The sequence below is a fragment of the Netta rufina genome, assembly GCF_964035555.1.
Source record: "Netta rufina genome assembly, chromosome: 4".
NCBI lineage: Eukaryota > Metazoa > Chordata > Aves > Anseriformes > Anatidae > Netta > Netta rufina.
In genome coordinates, this window is record NC_140127.1 from 20,324,940 (window position 1) to 20,349,421 (window position 24,482).

General features: G+C 36.4%; 1 protein-coding gene across 3 annotated transcripts; it reads left to right on the top strand.

The window, feature by feature from the left end:
- Positions 1 to 1,285: 1,285 nt before the first annotated feature.
- On the top strand, positions 1,286 to 24,482 carry PDLIM3 (PDZ and LIM domain 3). Of its 3 annotated transcripts, XM_084286211.1 has the most exons (8): positions 1,299 to 1,717; positions 5,918 to 6,069; positions 7,770 to 7,854; positions 13,912 to 13,979; positions 17,176 to 17,439; positions 20,416 to 20,543; positions 21,671 to 21,782; positions 22,606 to 24,482. In XM_084286211.1, exons 1-8 carry the CDS (start codon positions 1,625 to 1,627, stop codon positions 22,793 to 22,795), a joined length of 1,092 nt encoding a protein of 363 aa, XP_084142337.1. In that variant the 5' UTR covers positions 1,299 to 1,624; the 3' UTR covers positions 22,796 to 24,482. The 3 variants fall into 3 exon arrangements, with proteins under 3 accessions (XP_084142338.1, XP_084142339.1, XP_084142337.1); XM_084286212.1 differs by lacking the exons at positions 13,912 to 13,979; positions 17,176 to 17,439 and adding an exon at positions 13,286 to 13,473 and having other exon boundaries at positions 1,286 to 1,717; XM_084286213.1 differs by lacking the exon at positions 17,176 to 17,439 and having other exon boundaries at positions 1,294 to 1,717.

The window sequence follows — 24,482 nt, forward strand, 5'->3', positions numbered from 1 at the left end:
GGCCTTTCATATTGTTAGAGCATATTCTGGACAAGAACACAGTGCAAACCCTCACAACATACGCTCCTATCTACTAGCAAGCCATGAATAAAGGGCAAATACCACAGAAGAAAATTCCAAGGCTAACTTTCATAGTCCTCAGGGAACAAAACAAAACAAACGAAAAAACACCACACACTCAAGATATGAAGATATCTTAGTGAGAAGGACTTTCACTATATAGACGTTATCAGTAGACACAGATAAGGACATTCAGCAAGTCAGAGGAGTAAGGGGTGGAAGCCAATTTTATATTGACATATACAGATAAACACGTGGCCCATAACATAAATTATATGAAAGAATAAAATACAGATTCATGCCTATCTCACTACTCTCTTGTCCATCAGACTCCCCTCTATGCAGGCTACAGGCAGTAGGAAAGGCAAATGCACAGAGTTTTACCTCCTTTGTTTGACATCTGCCATATGAAACAACAGCCATTAAAAAAAAAAAAAAAAAAAAAAAAAAAAAAAAAAAACACTTTCCTGAAGTGTAGAAAACATGACATGTTACACCAAAACACATATTCTCCTCAGTTTTTGTTCTTTCCAAGCTCTCTCACTGACTTACTATTGACTCATTCATGGGAAAGGGGAAAAAAAAAAAAAAAAGCAGCTCTGAGCTCTGCCTGATTAGAGCTGTAGATAGTGACCTTAAAGGCCAAACTTCAAGAGATGCTTGAGAACATTATACACACACAATTAACTTTGGTAATAGCACACAGAAGTGGAAAACTCTAACAGAATGATAAGAAAGTGAGTGAACACAGACACCATCACGTCAGAACTCCCTCTCTCTTTTGGAGCAATATAAAAGGGGTACAGAAGTCAGAATAAAGCTGAATGAGCTGATGCAAGAAAACCAGAAAGAGCACAGAGCGCTTATTCACTAACACAACCAGCAGAAGGTGTCTGGAGCTGTCTTACAAAACACCGAGATTTCTATGAAAAGCAGAGGCATCATCAACTAATACGGCATTTCTCTCCCTCAGAATGAGAAACATGCATGACATCGGTCCAGAGTTTTTCAAGCCATTCGAGTTAGTGCGTGCTGTGCTCTCAAGTAACTGCAGCTGAAACACTCAGCTGAAGGGCTGGGGGGACGTTTCGCTGCAGTGAACTATTGCGTTACAAGTAAGACAAGTTGTGAAACAACAGCTCGAGAGGGAAATCTCCTCGTGTTTGTTTACACAAAGCAGAATCACGCACACAGTCAGAGCAGCGTGCTGCACAGCTCAGGAGAGCACCAGCCCTATACAAGTGGGAAGGGGGCTGCCTTAAGAAGCCAGAAGCTCACATCCTGAAGCTGGCTGACTTTCGGGCCGAGGGGGACGCTGAAGCAGCAGATGAAGCTGATGAACTTGTAAACTTTCCAGCGCTCAGGCTTTATTTGTCCGAGCCTGATACTCCCCTCTGTGGGTGGAGAAGCCGAGGGGCTGGCTGACGTCACCCGAGGAGCAGGGATAAAGCCCAGCGCCCGCAGCTGTGGGGTGACCCGTCCAGCAGGTGCCCTGCCAGCAGCACCCACCTCCCCACAACCTACAGGAAAAAGGAGCGGGAGAGCCCCGGGACACACAACCACGATGCCCCAGAACGTTGTTCTCCAAGGACCAGCACCCTGGGGATTCAGGCTCTCGGGAGGAATAGACTTTAACCAACCCTTGATCATAACCAGGGTACGTACCTTTCCATTTCCCTGCTGTTTATTGCATTTTCTAGCTGTTGCAAATGTTAGCCCTTTAGTTTTCCTCCATCTCAAAGATGCAAAGAAAAAACTGCGAGCAGATGAGCAAGGAGTTGCTAGTTCTGAGGAGAGCTAGCTGAAAATGAAGTGTTTTTACAAGCTTTATCTGTCTTTCTAGGATTGCTTTATTGGTCTAAAGGAGATTAAGTGCATTTTCTACTCATGCCTCAAAAATTAAAATCGAGTGCCTTGACAGCAGGCAAACTCTGGCATCGTTTCCCCGGGCAGTAAGATGAGAAAATAAGTCCTGAGCCTCCTGGAGGCCAGAGCCTAGCTCTACCATTTCCACAGCCGTCCTGTACACTTACTGGGGGAGAAGGCACTGGGCAGGAGCTCCTCGTGTCTTGTACATCGTGTGCTTTGTGCCAACTTCACAAGATTGATCTGACCCTTATTTAATTACAGTAAAATCTGCATGTTGACAAGGAAGGCAACGGCACCTGTTTTTATCTGCAAAAGTTTTCACTTCCATGAATGTTGAATCAGGGAATTATCTAAAGTTATCTAATCCTGAATATGCAGGAGAGAATTCTTCAGTGCTTTCTGCCATATTTAGTAACAGACAATTTCTATTACACACACACCACTAAAGGGCCGCAAGAGCCTGAGCCTTCATTTTTCCCATGGATTTTGAACTATTAATTGGAATTTATTTAAGAAACTAATTACTTGATGCATGTAGCATGTAAAAGTCTACAGGTATCTACAGATACCTGTATACATCTACAGATACAGGTCCACCTAATGGCCTTAAAAATAATTTGATATTTTTAAAAATTGATATTTTTCATATTTTGAAAGTCAGTATTCAGCACAAAGATGAGAATTATTATCTTCCCTGTATTCTTGCTGCTTTTCAGTACCTAACACACCAAGTGCATGTTGCATGAGCCTCCAAATCACCCATGCCTCCTCCCCCCCCCCAAGCCCTGCACTATGACTCAATATATACACTATGTCTGGTATTAAATAAACGTCAAGAGCCTTGAAGGATGGATACCGCTGGTGATGCCTTGCAGTAAATATGCTTCCAAACAGGAGTCTTCAGAAAGTTTAAGCACAAACCCCTCACATATTATACCAGTAAAAGTTAGTTTCATTTAAACACTTAGTCCAGATGCATACAAGCATAAAACATTACTTATTTTAAAAGTAAGCAAAAGAGAATGGTATTACTTGACTTTATGTAACTTCAGAACAAATATTCATCAGACGTAGCACAACCTTTAGACAAACCAAAAAAAAGAAACTGAATAAGAAAAAAAAAAAAAAAAAGAAAGAAAATCTCTGGATATTTTGGGGCCTTCATTGCCTTTTATGGGCCTCTAAAAGAAAAATAGTTTCCATTATCTCTAATGAAAAATATTTTAGCAGTGTCTGGTTTGTATTTTCCCTGTGTTTAGATTAAGTACAATGAAGTTTAAAACTGTAGTAACAAAGGACGTTACTATAAATGTAGCTTTCTAAAGAATAAATGATTTTACAATTGACTCATACCCACCAAATGCCTCACAAGACATAAGCCACTGGCTTCTAGCAAATTATCTCAATGCTCAAAAATCACATTATAAGTAGATCTATGAAATTATATACATACATATATATATGAGAGAGGACATTTAAGTCTGTTTAGTCTGTTAGACATTTAGTCTATCTACCAAAAAATTTAATGGTAGATTTGTTTCATATTAATATATTTGCTATCACAGTATACATTTAGAAGAATCCTTAAATAAGTATTAATGCTGTAGCTCTTAAGAGCTGGTGAATATTTTGCAGGATTCAAACACCTTGCTCTTTACAGCCTAGATTTTCCTTTCATATAAGGTATCACCAGCCCTCCATTCACATTTGCCTTAACTGTTCTGACAAGAAGTATTATTAGCCATTAAAACAATAAATAGAAACCATTTTAAAATATTTTGAAAAAAAATAATAGGACAGCTGTAAGTTTGGTTGGCTATAGCCCCTGCTCAACAATAAGGAGCTTTTACCAGGACTTGTCTGAGAGACAGACAACACAAGAGATCATCTTACACCTGTCTAAAGAACAGATGTCATCTCAAAAATTCATCTGCAATTTCCCAAGCAAGGCAATTGTCTTGACTGTTCCAAGCAAATGCAAAAACCACAGCAGGTCCCAATCACTGGGAGGGAAGGAGACCAGGAAGGGACTAAAAATAGATGCATTCAGTTAGTTGCTTGATTTTTGACCCTAGTAGAATCTAACGAGAAATCAGGAAAACTTTCCTTAAAATCCTTGGGACTTCACATAGATGCAAAGAAATTAGGTAAGGGGAACTGATCAAAACCCCAGTCTTAATAAAACTGACTAATTTCAGTCTGTACTGAACAGAAGATTTGGGGCTAGGCATTTAGAGGAATGCCATCCTAGACTTTAATATTGAATAGAGTTACAGAAAATTAAAGCTTGTAGAGGTTGGAAGGAATGGTAAAATATCAACTCTATATTTAAATTCTGTCTTACTATAAACATTTACAGATCACAATGGAAGTGTTTATATTAACTCAGTTTTATATTTAGCCTCTGTCTGCAGACATTCATACCTCTTCAGAAAACACAGAGCTTGAAATATTTATGAAGGTGTGTCATGACAGGTTTCATAAGTCTATTAAACAGATGATGAGAGTTTTTCTTCAAAGCATCACAACAGACATTGCCCTGCATGGGGTTAAATAGTTATTTTATCTCCAACAACATCAGGATTATCAACACATATCCTTGTATTTATCCAAATTGGAGTTACCTAGGATACAGATGTGCCATACAGACACGTCCTGAAGAGCAAGGCTAACATTTTCAGAAAGCACCAGGAGGATCTACTTCACGAAGCAGGGAGTGGCAAGCAACACACACTGTGGTCATAATATGGTTCTAAGAAGTCACAATCTGCATTTCATACATCATGAATAAGTTCCTTAAGAAACGGCATCACCTGGATTGCTGAGGTACCCAAATTATCAAAATCACACCGTGATCTTGCAAGGCACAGCCTGGTCCCTTCCTATCAAATGCAACTCTGCAGCACTTCTTCTACATGTATTTAGAATATCAGTCTGGCTGCTAATGCTCTGACACGTTATGGAACCATCCTGCAGTTTGTCATCCCGTGCATATCCACAACATGCTAGGCAAAGTCAGAAGCCATTCCAGGTTACAGGGAGAAGCATGATCACACTTCACCCATGTATTTGTTACTACCATTACGTATGTCATCTCAATGTGGCTTATTTGAGCTAAAAGCTGTTGAAGTTTTAAAAACTGACAGTTTTGGAGACCCCAGACTTAGAACCTGAGTAACTTTCTTGATTCCTGCTCAAGGTACCTTAACACTTTATTCCATATATACTTTGATTTCATTTCATGAAATCAAACAAAAAAAACCTTAGGGCTATGTCTCTGAATGTCACTGATGTTGGCACATTTCCCTGAGGTATGAATTGCACCACATGGATCACCTTGAAAGATCGGGGCCACTGCTACTCAGGTGCAGCAGAACTTAAAGTTCAGCACTTTAAGGAGTTTGGGATCTGGATTAGACATTAATAAATATATGTTTTCAGTATTATGAGCATATTTATGAGGAGAGGCCAAGCTAGCAGGAAATACAGTAGCTACTGTAAATTGTCCTTAAACACAGTAAGAATGGTTTTGCATGTTGCCCATCAATGGCAGGTCACGCACCTGAGCATTAAGTGGCACAACTGTTAAGCAGTGTGCTATTCTGCTATTGCGTGAAGTCAGGAGAGAGAACTGAACTGGCAGCTGAGACAGAAGATTCAAGGACAAGTTAAAGCAATTACACAAATTGGAGTGGAAATTATTTAACGCAGAAGCGTGAAGACAATTTTCATCTACTTTGAAGTTATGATGAGTACAGCATTTAAGTGGTAAGCTGACAGTGGAACTACAGAGGGAACAGAAGAATTAAGAATACAGTTGTTGTGTGTTGGTTTTTTTTTTTGTTTGTTTGTTTGTTTATGAGCAATCATACAGTTGTTTACACACCCACCCCCATCACAACAGGGAAGCATGGTGGCATTTGTTTTTCTCTCTCAGTTTTTAAGGTATGTATGCAACTTAAGTAAGCAGTCACAATTTGTTTTTCAGATTACACCTGGAAGCAAGGCTTCAGCTGCCAACCTGAGCCCTGGTGATGTTATTGTGGCTATTGATGGCCTGAGCACAGAGAACATGACACACAATGACGCGCAGGAGAGAATTAAAGCAGCGGCACATCAGCTATGCTTGAGAATAGAGAGGTATGTGTGCACATCTGCTTGCTCCTGATGCTGCCCAACCAGCTGATTAACACAGTCTAACTATCATATAGCCTAACTAGGTAAAAGAGCTTTAAGAATTCCACAAAACCTTTAAAATTACAACCTACCTCACCAGCTACAGACCAAGCCAGATTCCCCAGAGCACACCCTCCAGCACAGGAGCAGCTTCCCTCAGCTTCACCTTCACTGAGCTACAAACAGACCACTTACTGCCTCCCCTGATGTCACAAAGCCTACATTTGATGTCAGAAACAGACAGCACTTTACATTCTTTGGAAATTAGGAGCTGGAAAGTGCCACAACAGAGTCCTTGGGTAGTTGTCACTTGTTTAGTAACCGCTCTGCTCTGACACTGCCCCAGCTCCAGATGCTGATCATTGCCTCCTGTCCTCAAGCACAGGCAAAGCTGCTAACATATCTTCCCAGTTATGGAAAGCAACGTCACAGCACACTTTCACAAGGAGGAACAAATAAGGGAGACCTAAGGCCTTCCTTTATGGTCACAATATACAATATATAAATTAAAAAAAAAAAAAAAAAACAACACAAGGATTTTCCAAGCAATGTAAGAAAAAGAAGAAAAAAAAACTCTCTTACCTAAAACGCAGGAGTCCAGAAACTTTGTACAACCATTTCTCTCCACTAAAGCTACCAAGAGCAACAACCTGCATCTTCACATCTCCTGATTTTGCTCAGCCTTTCATCAGAATCACCTGGTGTACTTTCCCAGCTGTCTCCAGGAATCAGCCTGCTCAGACCAACCTGATGCTGTCCAGTAGGCTCAGCATTTTGTTACAGCTGACCACAATATGCCTCTTCAAATAAAGGAGTATTTTTCTTGGAAGGAGAATTGTCTAGTTACTAGAGCTCTGGTCCTGAATAAAAAGTTCCTATGCTTAATGCCAGTATATCAATCTGTTACAGATTGCAATATACCACTTAGCAAGTATTTAAAAATATGGTAAGTGTAATTGCCTGTATGAAATATGTGCATATTTAAGAATATGCTGAATATTTAGATTTATATAACAAACAGTACTGCTATGTACTCACAAGATCAATGTTTAAGAATAATATTACAACATTTCAAAATCAGCTACCAAATTTCCTGTTGTCAGTGAAGGCAGAATTGTAGCAGATATTTGCATGTTTGCTGTCCCTGCTTAAGCAACTGAAAGAACCACCTATGAAGGTTTTATTTACAATTGTATGTATACTTTGCAAACCAAGACTGCAATCCTCCTGCATTGAAAAATTAGCCCTTATGTGGATATTGTAGTCATAAAAAAAAAAAAAAAAAAAAAAAAACTGATATTGCTGAGGTTTAGGAAAATTACTAATATATAAATTTATTTGTGAAAAATATTAACCTATCAACCACTAAGAAAAACAAAACTGTACAAAGCTTGGTCTGTCCTGGTCATAAAGGGACTAATTTGTCTTTGCATTTCATTAACCATTAAATTATTTTCCATTGTTCATAGCACTTTTCAAATTTTAAAATAGATCATTTTTATACAGTTTATGTACAGTACACTATAAACTGTTTAAGTATTTTTATGTCAAAATATTAACAAAGCATAGAACAAACTACAAATTTCCACACTGCATTATCTTTTACACAGAAATATACAAATATACAGGAATTCAAGTTAATTTCTGCCTTTCTATCTCTCTAGGAAAGAGACTAAATTATGGTCCCCGCAAGTTTCAGAAGATGGCAAAGCACATCCCTTCAAGATAAACTTGGAAGCTGAACCACAGGTATGAATTCTTAAAATTTACCTAACCATTTTCATTTATCTTTTTACACTCTAAATGATCTCACTCATGGTTATTAAAATTCTTTGAACACCACTTCATCTGTTATCTGCCAATTTAAGATAATATGAAACATGATAGGCATCATATATCTTTCTGTATCATCTATATATAATATATGTACAATTTTATCTGACTAGATGTTTTAGGTTTTCAGCTGCAACCGAAACAAAATGTTACCAATTTACAGTACATTCCCATTTTCTTTAAAACTGCACACATCACCATAGTTCTACTACAGGGGGAAAAAATAAGAAAATGCTCCTTTTATTCTGATGCTGTTTAAGATGCTTTAACTCTTTTAGAGACTTCACCATATGAGTTCAGGACTAAATGTCAAACACCAAAACAATCTGTCCATCACATCAGAGAAAATCTTTTTGATGTAACAGGTACATAAACAGGAAGATTTATTAATGTTGGGTCTCTTTACCTCCATATGCTTTTGTACCACACCACAGAACTGAAAGTTACTAAATTGTACAAAACCCACTCAGTGATCAATAAGCAAAACATTCATCACTTCTGAACAGCAAAAGCAATTCCAATCCATTTAAATCCTCCTCTCTCTTCAAACTCACAGCCAGTCCCTTGTGAGGAGCTGTGAGCAGATGTTTTCAATAGTTAATTAGCTACCTGTTGTCTACAACTAGTGTTTTATTCCTTTGTCATTCCTCCTTTTACTTACATGAACATTTGCTATTGTCTCAAGAGGGAAAGAGAAAAGAGCATTCTGGTTGCAGGCCAGGATCAAAGCAAGTATGCCAACTGTTTATTTAGTGCTGTCCCACAAAAATAAAATTTAAAAAATTAAAGAAAAAAAAAAAAGCAGATTCCATTTGAACAAATTCTACATAATAAATGCTTCCACCAGTTCTGTTTTCACAGTTGCACTCCCAAATATGAATATGGCATTCCAGTGTTACAGTTCTCTCTCTTTGCAAACTAGAACCTTTGTGTTAAGTGATACAGCAAAGTTCATCTGAAACAATCCACCCTCTTCAGCAGTAAGAGTGTAACGAAGAAACAAAACAAAACAGCTATTTTAAGAGGTGTTTTTTTGTTTGTTTTTTGGTGGAATAGCTAGGATATACATAGAAGAAATAGCAGAGGAACAAAGTCACTACAAAAGCTGTACAAAAGGCCATGTAGGTATGTATGACAGGACAGTAATCCAGTAATCCCTGTGCATGAAAGCTGCATTCCTAAAAAGAGCAGTTACTTACAAATAGATCACAAGACTTCAGTAAGTGCTATTTGGCAGCCTTCTGAAAAGTAATCTCCATTGAGCAATTAAAAAATATATATTTCCTAGATTTAAATACTGAACCTCTCCATTTTGTGTATGTCTACCTCTTTCCTTTATCGGGAAATCAGGAGTACTGAATATATTCAATACATAATAAGCCTCAGAAAAGTAGCAATGCTAATAAACAAATATCCTAAACCACTGTAGGGATGATTTACATTTTCGATTAAATTCTTCCATCCAAGAACATTTATCTCTCTGATCTATATGTGGGGAAAAAAATGCCTTTTTTCCATAACTGCAGAAATTCTACACTTAATTTTACTGCATATTTAGTCTCAGAGCCAGACCCATCAGTGTGTGTGCCAGTAGTGCAAACAATTCAGCATGAAAGTTTCTTTAACCTCAGGTGACTATTTACAGCATAATTATATGCCATGTAAGTCGCATTAGAGTGTGCTGCAGTCCAATGATGAATAATAACCTTGAAGCCCAGGCAAGTCAAAATAAATAAATAAATATCCAAAAGCAATTAGGTGTTACTTCAAATGTAAATCTTTTTCATCCAAAAGTATTGCACATATTGGTTGGTCTGCAGAAATGGAAGATCACCGAGTTCTATAAAAAGCATTTCTTCCATTTATATAATAATTAGAATTACCCAAAAGGTCACAGATGTTATAAATGCAGATGGAATTTTTCACTCTTGCCAAGTTCGCTAAGAAAGTTTCATGAGGGGAAAGTCATTAATTTAAAATACATTGGGAGCTAACTAAATAATAATAGATTAGTTTCAATTACTATAATAAATTATAATAAGTTAAATAATAATAATTAGTTGCAAGCTAGTAACAGTTATAAATGACAGTAAAACATGCTTTAAGTTGTTCACCATATCAACACAAGGCAAAAGAATGTCTCCTTTCAACAGATGGAAAGTATTCTACAGATGTTTATAGGAAATCTGATAAACAATTAATGCTGTGCACAGGGCAGCTCTGGAACAAGGAACCTTTACACAGTGGAAAGCTTTTGCGTTAGGCTGAGCAGCCCCAAACAGTCATTTGGAGACTGACAGAGGGAATTGTCAAAACACCAAGAAAAGTCTCCCTAATTTTTACTCTGGATAGAGCAAACAGAGACAATAATCCCAGCAAATAACTTCCAGCAACAGCTGCTGATTAGGAGCCAATCTTGCAAACTACATGTTCCCACATAAAAACCAACCACCTAATTTTGTTAACCTGGAGCAACCTATAGCATGATGAATAACAGGAAATAATAGACTACTTGAAGTATTACTAATACAATCCCTTCATATTCTGTATAAAAGTAATATAAGGTCTCAGATAATATAATTAGGACTAAAAAATCATTGTAAATGACAGTGTACCTTATTAAAATTAGTTATATTAAAAAAAAAAGCTCATGTGTACCTTCCTGATGTATTGTCAATGTAAAACAATGCTATGACCTGTAATTTTTTTTCTAATTTACCTTTTTCACCTCATATAAAATTATTTTGTTTCCATCACCATATTTCTTTAATTGCTTTTATTTGGACTTTTTAACTTTTTTTTCATTGCTTTAATCTTTGCTATTGAACACTTCGTTAAGGGTGACTAGACCTTTGTCCATGAAAGACATATCCTTGGAGATATAAATATATATTATACACATAGAAAAGTATAAAAAATGCAAACAAACCAAAACCCTATTCTACAAAGTAAGCTTACAGTCTATTAACACTTATAGTCAAGTTTTGAAACCATATAGTCATGCTAATGTAGTTTTGAGAATCTAGCCCATCTTACGTAACAGCATTCGGAGATGATGATTTTAGTCCCCACTACCTCCAACAGGTAAACACGTGTGTACTGTCATGGCAATTACCCTCAAGGAACGCCAACACTTGGTTGCATTGCTAGAAGCATTTCTGCAGACTTTTGAGGCTATGTTCATTCTGTTGCTGATATCTATCTCAATGCAAAATGCATTAGTCTAACAAAAAGGACATTGGTCAAGTAGAAAGATTTTTAAGAAATGAAATACTGTAATTATCAAATATTCCTGCTTAGGAATTTCAACAACCTGCAGTTCTCATTTAGCTTTGGAACTAAAGGAGGACTTCTCACAGATTCAATAAGATCCAATAAACACAAGAGCTGGACTATTTGCTGTATGTTCTTTCACTGACATTTTATATGAATAGATGAGGCTGTTTTTTTTTTTTTTCTTAAAAAAAAAAAAAAAAAGAATTTAAGTTTAACTAACTGCAAATACCTGTTTCAGAGATGTTATATTGTAAACATGCTATTATGGTGCCATGTCTTCTGTGCTGTTCGTCAACAAGAATTAAACAGGCAGTGAAATGACAATGTTCATGGTTGTTTTTGTTTGTTTTGTATCATACATGGATTTAAACCAATTTAAAACATTTTATATTAATATCTTTCATAAAGTAAACATGATCCTAAACAGTAGAAGCTTACTTCCATTTACTAATACATTTTGTCAACAGCAACCCAATTCTACTAGACAGAAATGAAGAACTGCAAGTAAAATTTCTGTGCTCATTTATCTGATTGCTGCTTTCAGTAATCTCTTCCAGTGTAATGCTGCTAAACATTTCCATTTAATAAAGCTGCTTTTTACTGTTTGCATCTTCTGGCTGCACACTCTATATAACCATGACTTTTCTTAAGGTTTGTTCCTAAATATATTTCTAAAAGTGTTCAGATTTTTCAAATGAAAATTACAGGGCCAATTCACATTCAGGCATTCAGAACTTTTACAAATTATTCACCAAATCTTTGAACAGGGACTTGGTGTTTTCTGAAAAAAATAAAATAAAAGGGCAATAATGTTTGGGGAATAAATAAAAACCTACAGATGTCAAAAATGTGTCCATGCTTACCTAATCTGCTCTTTTTATCTTGATTTATTCCACGGATTTCAGTATTAAAATTATATTGCACTTGTTGCTAATAAGTTGTATTTTATTTCAACTGGAAATTTTTCTAGCATTCCTAAAGGTTAGGTAATCTAAAAAGGGCATTTCTACATTTAAAAAAAAATACAAACTTGGTTTAAAATTTTATTTATCAGAACAAGGAGACTGGTTGGTATCACTTGCAAGATATGACCAAAAGACCACAATTGCACCTGAGTAATGTTAAAACTGAAGATGTTTGATGTGTCATCATTTCAAAGTATGTGATAATAAACGCACAGCATAAACTATACACAGTGATTAAGCCAAAAGCTCCAGTACCTAAGGTACAATTTGGAATAAATCTCATTCAGGAGTATCAGAACTTAAACTCTCTATAGTCATAAGACACAGCGTGATATCAACATAAATACAGAAATGGTCTATTGCAGTATACATATCTATATAGTATTGTAGATGTATTCCTATTACCCCAATCACATTTTCTAGCAGAGATTTGAACTCAAAAGTTAGGAATAAAAAAGGACTCAGCAGGTGTGAAAGTCCTGTTCTCACTTCACCTTTCATCCTCTGAAGATTTGCTATTAGGTGGCCTAAATCTTTGGAAGTCTAAACACTATGCAAAATACACATCTCAAAAACAAGGCCAAACCAGAGAATTGGCAGAGATATATTCTCATTGAAATATATTTTATTTAATATATATTTCTCATTAAAATACTAATGATCTGTGCTATCTTACCATTGCAACTTCCAGTCAATATGGGGGGGGAAAAAGGCAGAAGTCAGAAATTAACACTAAAACAAAGTAATTAAGCTAACTAAGTATATGTGAAACGTTTCTAAACAATGAACCTAACCATTGTAAAATATAGAGAACGATACAACAGGTTGCTATAATATTCATCCCTCCCATTTTGTCTTATGCTACTTACCAGTGTGGAATACCTTCTTCTTGCCCTGAAGCACAAAATAGTCTCTGAATGTATATGGCTTAAGTAGTGAATAGAAAATTCATGGAAAAATATAGTGTGCTTGCACCAGTTAAGAAATAACAAAGTTGCAAAAGTAAAAAATGCAGAGATTAACAATACTGATGTTGTCAGTTTTACTCATTACTAGCTTTGGTGTGCATTGTAGCTTTGTGTATTTTGTCTGCCTATCACGTACAGGAATTCAAGCCTATTGGTACAGCTCACAACAGAAGGGCCCAGCCTTTTGTTGCAGCAGCAAATATTGATGACAAAAGACAGGTAGTGAGCTCCTCCTATAATTCTCCAATTGGGCTGTATTCATCTGGCAATATTCAAGACGCGCTTCATGGACAACTGAGGAGTCTCATTCCTAACTCATCGCAAAAGTGAGTACTGGTATCTCCTTATAATAATACACGTTCATTTGTGTTATATCACTATCTGTTCTGTTTTCAATTAAAAAGTCCAGCTCTTGCTGTTTTGGCTGATAATCAGGGGTTTGTTGATTATCCAAAAAAATGGTGATAATTGAAGCAGTTTTTTTCCAGCACAGAAAACTCTACACTCAACTCTGTAGTAGCAGCACTGCAGGTAGCTACAATTTGCCCCGTGTTGGGCAGCAACTCTACCTCTCATCCTTCTCTAACTGCCTGTTATTCTCAAAGTTTCTCAGCACTAAAGTGATGGTCTTCTATGTACCAGGAATGTACAAATAAACATGGTTACTTCATGGTTACAACTTCAAACATTTATTACCTACTTTTTAACTAGAAATAAGCATGTATAGGCCAAAGGAAGTTATTTTAACCCTCTTGTCTTTACAGGATATCAACTACTTTGAACACAGGCATAATATTCGGCCCAAACCTTTCATACTCCCAGGCCGAAGCAGGTTATAAACTCGGAGTGCTGTGATGGATTTGCATGCATGGTGTTATTTTTTTAATGGATACTCACAAACCATATTAATGGAGCATCCTGAGGCATTTGAAGTTAACTTACAGTGGTATATAACTTAATGCTGAAATTTAAAAACCTGAGTTGGTGGACTTGCAGATATCAGGCTTGAAATTCAAAATTTCCAAAAGAAAGTAGGACCAGACTCTACTCTCAGTTTTACAGATACAAGTCTGAAGGAACTATATTCATGAATGATTCAGATTACAGTGTAGCACCAGGTACTGTACACACAAATTTACAGAGCTGTGGAATTCTTCTGCCCAAGTGCAAATATATGTAACTTCTTAACTTGCTAAATAAAAGCTAGCTAGTTTTTTTTAATTACCATCTATCCTATACAGAGATTTTAAGTTTACTTTTCAGCAGACAGCTATTCAGAAGACAACCTAATGACCTAATGCAGTGCTAAAACAGAACCATCTGATGCTAAGACCTGTAAAGCTCTAGAATGCAGAAAACATCATATATTTACATCCCTTGTTTTGGTGTAATATTTCTCTATCATAACTAGGGGCAAAATGCCTGGCTTACTATGATTTACAATATTAAATACACAGAGGAAAAAAACAATACAAATTCTGTGGTTAAAATGCAAGGCAGTTCAAAAAAGCTTGAGTGATGCAATAAGATGCTATCCTTTATCCTTTCTATCAGTAACAGGTTTTACTGGTGGATTTAGTGTACTGTATTTCATACTGAAGGTCAAACTGCCTGTATTTTAGTTATACTATTTTGAGTCAGATAAACAAGACTTTATAAAAAAAAAAAAAGACAATCTCATATGGATTACCAATTTTGTAGGATGTGTTGCTTTGGAAACATACGTGGCCTCTGACAGCAGTATTTACATGTAGACTAGACAAAATAGATAACAAAAGAAGATAGAAAATAAAGAAGATTAAAATATAAATATATGTGCATATATATGTAAAAAAAAAAAAAAAAATAGACAAAAGCCTAGACTGTCTTTAGGACCACTTGGCACCATCTGCAGGTACCTAATCAGATTTACAGAAGCTCAACGGGGTGTGTTGGGAGCCTATTCTCGTAATTCAGAAATCTCAATTATACAATATTTTCAGTAAAAATGATTAAATAATTGGCTATTTTCCAGCTTGCCAGATAATACCAACCTGTCAGAAATGCACCAAGTCTCAGAACTTTAGCTGGGCAAGTCTGTGTGGTATTTTAGTGTCAAACAAGTCCATATTTACAAACTGCAGAATCTCTGATGGAGAATCTTACTTCCACAAAACCCTGGCTGTCACACTGTTTGTCTCCTACTTTTTCAGCAGTTTGGCTGTAAAAATACTCTTTGTTAAATACAGCAGAAAAACCCAAACCTCCATCCTGACTGTAATTATCCCTTTAGAACAGACAGCTGAGACTAAACAGCACTGACTAAAAGAAGAGCTGATTCTGGACTATGGGATTGAACTAACAAATTTGACATTAGCCATAATTTTGGACTGGACTTTGACAAAACTAACTGGAAATTATCTTCTTTATATATGATTATATTTTATTTATACTTCACTTTATTCTGCTTTAACATTACTTCAGCTGTTCAGAGCAAGATTTATGCTTTTTCTGTCCTTCTCTTATTCTCCATTTACTAACACTATTAGCACCGACAAAACTTATTTTACTGCATAATCTAAGGGTGGTCTTACTATTTTACACACATACACACACAAAAAAAGGGCTGTAAATTTTTAAATTGCCCCATGTATTAATATTTTTGTCTGACTCGCTAGGTGATAATACAGAGCTTATACTTTTGCTATCAGACTTGCCTACCATTCGTGGAATTACCTTTCTTTTGATTTGCCTTGAATTGTAGACAATGTATTTCCCTTCACAATTTTGAGAAAGTGGTCCTACACAAATTCTCCATTGAATCAAAGGGAAAATTTGGGTTTTCTCCATACACGAGTAGTTACTGGGCAGAGTACTGCACTGCACAAACTGTGAAATGTGATACACTCCCTGGTTTACACAGAATCGTTCATCTTGGAAAGAGCTAACATAACCCTGATGTGCAGGTTGGAGGAAAAAGATCAAGCATTTATCATCTCTTGAGTCTGAATATCATATAAATGGTAGCCTGTGGAAAGCCTGGGTTAAGTGCTGGTACACAGCAACAGGAAAGAAGTATCCCTGAACCAAGAAAGCCTCTGAGGTGCTATGGAGAAACGACGGAAGTATTGAGATCAGTGACATTGAAAAAGACTAATGCTTGCATTGTTTTACTAGTTCTTAACAGACTACATGTTGCTGTGTAGCAACTTTACTCCAGTAATGTAGACCAACATTGATATAAAATTTCACATCCTTTTTATTTTACATAAATCACATGTAAAATCTACTTGAAACAATTATTTGAATACATAGCCACTGTTTTTGTGAAGGACCACTTTACATTCTACTGGAAACACTGTAGTTTAGAAAAGCAAAAGTATGCCTGGCTATTTTCACATCTTTTTTTCTTTGGAATATGCAACAAATATTTAACAAATATATATATATATTTATATGTTGTCAAATACATTTTAAAAGATTAATAAATACCAAGGAAATGTAAGAAACGTTGGATTTATTATGTGACTTTATAGTAGTCTCTTCAGCCTCAGATGGATTACGAGGTACAGGACTGGAATGGTGCATTTAGAATTCCAGTATTGCAGGTGTTTATTCTGTCACTGACACGTACAACTCACATAACTTTTGTAAGCTACCCTTTTGGAGATCTTAGAAATTACTCGCTTAGAACAATGAGTTATAGTGAGGCTTAATTAATCCTCAAAGAAAATCTAGCATTCAAAATGCAAAGTAATACTGTGTTCTGAATTATTCAATCTCTTATATTTTTGTCTTTAAAGATAATGCATGCCAGAATTTTGAGGAATGCTTTATAACTGGCATTGACGCTTTTACTTTTCAGTGAACGCACATACTTTTGCTTTTCTCTGCTTTCTCTACTTTGGCTTTTCTGTATTTTTTGTTATATTCATGCTTTTCAGCCTTGTTAACATCACCGTATTCCTGTACTTTTGTCTTTCTTCTCTATAATCCGACACGCACTGCACACCTTTCTGCAATCTGGCTGTAACGTGCAATTAACACAGTGGATGCAGTACTCCTTCGGGGATTGACTGTGGCAGTGGACGCAGCACCCCCTCTTCCATTAGCACCGTCAGCTCTATCTGCCCCACCGAGCTGAAAGCGGTGTCTAAGATGGCCCCTAACGTTCCCCTGGAAATGGAGCTGCCCGGTGTCAAGATTGTACATGCTCAGTTTAACACACCCATGCAGTTGTACTCAGATGACAATATCATGGAAACACTGCAAGGCCAAGTTTCTACAGCTCTGGGGGAAACACCCATCATGAGGTAATTAGAGCAGTACGTTTAATATTGTTGGATATACAAATTTAGAATACACCGACAATCCCAGGCTTTAACAATTTACATGGTTTCTACAAAAAGTGAAAGGGTTAGAGAGAAACTAAGTTATTTAAAAACATTACGTATTTTCATTAATCTATTAGTAATTTATGACTTTGAATGAAAAAGTGTTAAAAGTCTTTCAGATTTTACAAATAACTCTTTCACAGGAAATCATCTCGTAGTTGTAGCTATCAAGGAAAAGCTGATTCAACTGTCTTTCCTGTAAGCTGACCGACCACTCCAATTCAAGATTGATTCCCTCCAAAATTCACGACTATTTATTACTGTTTTAATTGTTGCTATTTAAGAATTTATTCTTATTAACCATTAATGCATTATTATTATTAACTGACATTTCTTTCAACCTTTGAAATTCAAGTTATGAAGCTTAGGAGATCTTGTAGGTATTCATGCTCTTTAGCGCCCACCCAGGACAACTCATTCAGTACCCCAAGCTTTTCTCCAAAAAGAGCTGGAATTGACTTTCTAGGCCTACTGAGAGATCTCTGTAAAGGTCAAAAGCTGATTCATGAATTTTACCTACTACAGGAACTGAAAGGCAGGTAGGAACCTTGTGAATCTGGACAGTACTGATGAATAATAAAATGTTTTAAAGCTCTACTCATGTTTTTCAAGGTACAATTTATCATTCATACTGTTTTATCTCTACTTTTGCATAATAGTAACTTATTTTTCTGTTTCACAACAGTACTTAAGTTAATAATTTATAATATGTATGATGTAAACTAAAGCTAATTACTAATACTTTAAATAAACAATAATCTCTGGCACCGATGAGTCTTTTTCAGCACCTTGCAGAACTGGGCTGTTACTAACCGTAAAAATCATATTTGTCTAGTATTGAAGTTTATGCTAATCTGATGAAAACAAAACCGTGCTTCACGAAGTCTACTGAGTGATGTTACTCTACTGCATGAATCTTATCCTCAATCACAAAAAAAAAAAAAAAAAAAAAAAGCCAACTTACTTTTTCCTTATTCTGAAATATGGATTAAGCCCAGAGTAATCAGGTTTCATGAATGCCTGTAGCATTCCCAGTTTGAGAACTGTCTGTCTACACAGGTTTGAAATCTGTCTTTTGTAGTGAGATTCATTTTCACTGGGTATGAATTTAGAAATGTTTTCTCATACCCTTGTGCCTGATTTTTGGCTTTTGTATGTAATTGTATTATCACTTGTTTGACTTTTAGGAATAGTTTAGTAAAGAAGAGAGAATCAAGGGTTTAATTAGATATTTTTAAAAGAGAGCTCACTCTTTAGATTAAAAGTTTATGAGGAGAGAAGAAAATGGTATTTTATTCACTGGTTTAAAAATGGCTCAGAGAAAGCTGGTTGATTCTTGAAGATGTAAGCAATTAATATAATCAACAGTAGCCTCTAGCTAGCTGCCCAAATGCTGCTGCTCTTACTGTGCCATTTGACAGTCTAGATGTTATCCTGGGAAACAAACAAAATTGTCAATAACTGTTTGATTCCTTGTGAAATTAGTGGGTTTTTTTGTTTGTTTTTGTGTTGTTTGTTTTTCCAGTAGCAACTTAACCTAAGGTTCAACAGAGAGTTAGAAGCCAGTTGTAACAGGAAATTTAAACTGGACATTTACACAAATATCAGTGAGATAACAGACTGCACTGAAGTGAATTTTGACCTTTCTAATTGGTCCCAGTAGCAGTTTGAAATTTACAGGTGCCACACATTTGGCCTAATTCCTGACAGTGCATGCAGTCATCTGCTCTTCTTTTCAGCTACTCAAGATGTTAGTTATCATGATCAATTTAAAATACTCGGCACAGTTTAAAATACCATGAAATATTCTTGGTACATTCCTTAGTTCACAGGTCATTGGAAATTCAACCATCAACTGTTGTCAGGGAGTGTAGAGATAGGACAAGGAGTAATGGCTTTAAACTAAAAGAGGGGAGATTTAGATAAGATGTTATGAGGAAATTTTTCACTCAGAGGGTGGTGAGGCACTGGCACAGGCTGCCCAGAGAAGCTGTGGATGCCCCATCCCTGGAGGTGTAAGGCCAGGCTGGATGGGGCTTTGGGCAACCTGGTCTGGTGGGAGTAATCCGTGCCCATGGCAGGGGGTTGGGACTGGCTGGTCCTTAAGGTCCCTTCCAACCCAAACGAGTCAGTGAATTTAAGTGTTATTTGGAGAAAAATTTACCTTATATTTTTATCATAAAATTGTCATTACAAAAAAATAAGTCATGTGCCATTCTAATATAATTTACAAAATAAATTTTCCAGTCAACAGTGTTTATCTTACGATGTTCTCTACCACACAATTCCTACTTCATTCTCTTTTGAAACCTCCACATATTAAATAAGTAACAATTAGCTTAGATAAATAATCACCTGATTATTAATATGAATTTGGCTGACTGAGCCAACTTCAAAAATTAAGAATATCTTGTCTTCATGACACTCTTCCAAAGTGTTTGTTTAGGTTTTGGCTGGCCCCATGTAAAGACATGAGCTGTGATTTTATCAGCATTCTTGAGGCCAGCTGCTGTGACAATGGAATTTCTGGATACTGTACCAGAGAGCATTTGCTAATACAGCAGTTGATCACAAGAATGCAACTGCTTTGAAGTTAAATGCAAGTACTGGCTTATTTCCAAATGCTGTTAAGAGCCAGGGCAGTAATTATGGAAATACTGTCATGAGTTCATGGATTTATTTTTGTATGAATTCCACTGAATATTTTTCCAGTGCATTAGATCAAGAGAAGACTATATAAAGCAATGCTACCTGGAGGAAAGAGCCCTTCAGTCACTGTAGAAATTCACTCGTCTTTACGTTTGTTTCCTGAAACATATTCTATGCCTGTCAGAGCTATTGCTTCTAAGTTATGTTAATTAACTGTTTTATCTGCTCTTCCTCCCTGCGATGCAGTGACCCAGCTCCCACTGCGGTGCCTCAGTCCGACGTGTACAGGATGCTGCACGCCAACCAGGAGGAGCCCAGCCAACCTCGTCAGTCTGGCTCCTTTAAGGTGCTCCAGAATTTAGTCTCCGAGGAAGGTGGTTAATAATGACATATTCTACCTGTTCAAAGTATTTCTAAACGTTTGTGGGAAGGGGGGAATCTGAGAATAAAATAAGAAAGATCAGAACTACTCGAAGTTCTGACAGACCAAGTCCTTTTGAATCTGACACATGCCTACTAACATTTTTCCCCTGCCTTTTATAGCTAGCAATGTCCCATGTGAGTGAGATGGGGAATGTTAATTACATTTTTCAGAATCTCTTCTCAGAATTTTAAGACTGTTAGTGTACAAAGTTGATTACAGCTGAATGAGGTTTTATGCAAGAGAACTTTTGGGATAACAAGAAACAAAACTCTCTCTTCCACATCCAGGAAAAGAGAACTATAAACCAACTCCCAAAGTAAGTTTTACTCATCCCCTCTGCATTTTATGTAAAAACTGAAGACAACAATACCATTTACAATCATATTTCCTTCAAATGAAGAGGTTTTGAAAATAAAAAATAACATTAAACTAAAAGCTGTAGGTTTCTTACATTTACAGTAAGCATAAGTAGTAAAATATAACCAAAAATAACCTAAAAATATTTAAATATTTATCATTTCAATTTTTATACCTAAATATTTTCCAGAGAAGGAATAAATGTATTTTCTGTACATACGTTATTGTGGGATTCTGGGGGTAATCTTCTTCTTGTACTTTGCTGTATTTTCATATTTGTATTATGTTATAAATCTTTCTGGATTTCTTGTATGGTTAGTTATACAAATAAGAACTAAGCTTTCAAAGAATAGGTCTTGACTATGTTAAGGTGCTATGTTAAAGCCGAATCCTCCTCCTTCTCCTATTATACCCAGGATCTGCAACCAGTCAATTAGCAGATGCCTATGAGACAGAAAGCACTATATTTTTAATCAGTTATAATTACCTGCTTTTTAATCAGTTGTAATACCTGCTTTTTGGCTATAGCATACAATATCCTTCCCAAGTCCAAAGACATGGGATCTGGCCCACTAAACTTGTACAGAGAAACTTCGTTATTAGTTGGCATAAGTGAACTCCTGTAAATACATCCAGAAGTGTGTATTTACATGAAAAGTGCTTAACTGCTTCAGCTGCTTAATATCAGCCTGTGCTTAACAGAAATGTTTTGGTTCTCAGATGGACGCCCTGTGGGTACAAGAAGTGTGAAAGCACCTGTGACAAAGATACCCACCGGCTTGCCTGGTGCCCAGAAAGTGCCACAGTGTGACAAATGTGGGAGCGGAATTCTGTAAGTTGTTTCTTTCTAGTTTTAGAAATCTCTAGCGTAAGCACATGCCCTCGAACACCATCACAAATGACAGGAATCTTTATCAAGTGATGGTCTCTGCCTGAGAGACAAAAAAAAAAATGCTTCTAGAAAACAGAGATAAGAGCTACTGATTTGAGGTTTCGGTCAATATATTTTTACATGTTAGCCACTTTAAATACAGACAATTTCAGTTTTGACAATGTACTGCGGATGTTTTAATTAAGGTGTCTCAGGGCCTTTTGCAAGCCAATCATTAACACATGCTAATGAAAACAGCAGTCACCTGTCCTGTGTTGTGTTAGGCTGTGAACTCGCCAGGTTGTTCAGGGGTGTAGAGCACCCCTCTCCCAGATGAATTTGAGTATCTGGAACACTGAGGCCTATTTTGAAACTTCAGATTTATGTTTGATTGACATCACTAACTTCAGCAAAGGACACAGAAAATGATGAGCTCAGACCGCAGTCACCAAGGAAATGTGTGTTATAAGTTCATTTACCACCATTTTGATAGGTGGGACTGTACTTCCTGTGTTGTAGCCAAAATAACGTGATTCTTCAAACCCTGTTTCTCCAATAAACTGTCAAACAGTCTACATCATCTCCTCTAATGCCTTTTATATCTCGCTTACTCAAACTCAATTTCCAGTCTTAGATTCTGCAGTGCCTGGCAAAACCAGAATTAGGTCTTAAGGCCTTAAGAGAGATACCTAAAACTTGCTTTGTGTCATACTGCTGTTTCTTTGCACTTTAAATTCCTATGAATTAATTGTTTTGTTTTTTTCTTGTAATTGTTTCCATATAGAGGGACAGTGGTGAAGGCACGGGATAAATACCGGCACCCAGAATGTTTCGTGTGCTCCGACTGCAATCTTAACCTGAAACAAAAGGGCTACTTCTTCGTGGAGGGCCAGCTCTACTGTGAAGCTCATGCGCGAGCTCGCATGAGGCCACCAGAGGGATATGAAGCAGTTACTGTTTACCCAAAATGCTAGTCTTACCTTAGCACACACATACATGCATGCACACGAGAGGCCATTACCAGCTTAGAACTGCAGTACAAGTGTCAGGACTCCCACCTGAATCCAAAGTAGCAGCTTTTAAACTGTCTCTAATGGGAATCTGAGCAAGGTGGGAGTCCCTATTAACCAGCAGTAACGTACTATACCAGTAAAATTCTGTCAAAGGATTGTCTTTGAAGTTGCCAATATAACTCGGTGGAGTATGAACTAAAACAGCTGTACTGGAATAACAAAAGTGAAACAGCAGAGGTATTACAGGATCACTACAGTATATCCACATATCCTGTAATCAAGACATTATTTTTAACATAAATTAAGAATCTGTGCAAGCAGCAAAAAACACTGAAAGCCTCATTGTGTTACAGGCTGTGCGCTACCAAATAAAGAAAATTGACAGATCATTAGATAAGCAGCTATTTTACGTGGATAGTACAAAGCAACCAGATGTTCATGTCTGCTTCAACCATCTATTATTCAAGCATCATTAATGTGTGCCAAAAAATAGATTTCGCTTACTTTGCTTTGAATTTGGGGTTATATTTACTTAATTTTCTGATGCAGCAAATGTGATGAGGAATAAATACCGATTCATACAAGAAAATGCCTAGTGTAATAAAGACCATTTAGTAAGAAGTAAAACAGTTCCATGTTGTTTCAGTGATTTACAATGAAATTGGCTTTCACATCACTTTGCAGAAAATTGTTCTGAGGCATGCACACACATACATTGCTTTTTGGAAAAAAAAAAAATATTCTAATAGGAACTCACTGCAAAGCAAGAATGAAAGTAAACTTAAAAACCTTTCTGCAGAAAATGGTATTGTTATTTGCCTCTCCATCACTTCATTTCCTTAATAGTTACAATGGAAAATATCATTATAATACCTTTATTTCTGGTAATTAAAATTTGGACATCTTTAAAAATGACTGATAATAGGCAGGAGAAAGATCTTTTATGAAAAGCCTGATGAACTTCCAAGAGGGAGGTGGGGGCGGAGCTGGATGAAAACAGTTTTTAAATCAACTTCTGAAACGCTTTTAAGGTTTGCATTGCTTTAAGTTAGGTGCCAGCTGCATACACATACACCTGTTCAGCCTTAGCATTTTCCAAAAACATCAACGCCATTCATCAACTCATAGCAGAAGTGAACAACTCACAGGCAAAAAATCTTACATACTTTTCCCATTCTAAAATACATAAGAAGCCTAAAATGTAAGCGGAATAGAGAATCAAAATTAGAAGCTGTATATACTTTAAATTTATTTTTAAAATTGAAATGAGTCACAAAGCCTGAAATGAAATGTTTGTATACTCGAAGACTTTTCAAGGTGTCTTTAACTACCATTTCTGAATTTAAATGTTTTTAAAATGTATGTGTCCCTGCATTTAAAATTTAAGCCTGCGTACCAAAAGCATACAGAGATGCACCCTTCTAAAGGTTAGTTGCTGAATTTTTTTCAGGCACAAAACACAATTCTGCTTCTCACGTATCATGGAGAAGCAGAATTCATAAAGTAAACGTGAAAATCATTTTGAGAGTGCATATAATGTGTATTTTTACAAACCTGAAATGCCACTAGTGTTTTACAATAATTGCTTAATGTTCATTTATTTGTGGAGCAACTGAAAGTAAAAATAAATCACTACATACGATGAAAA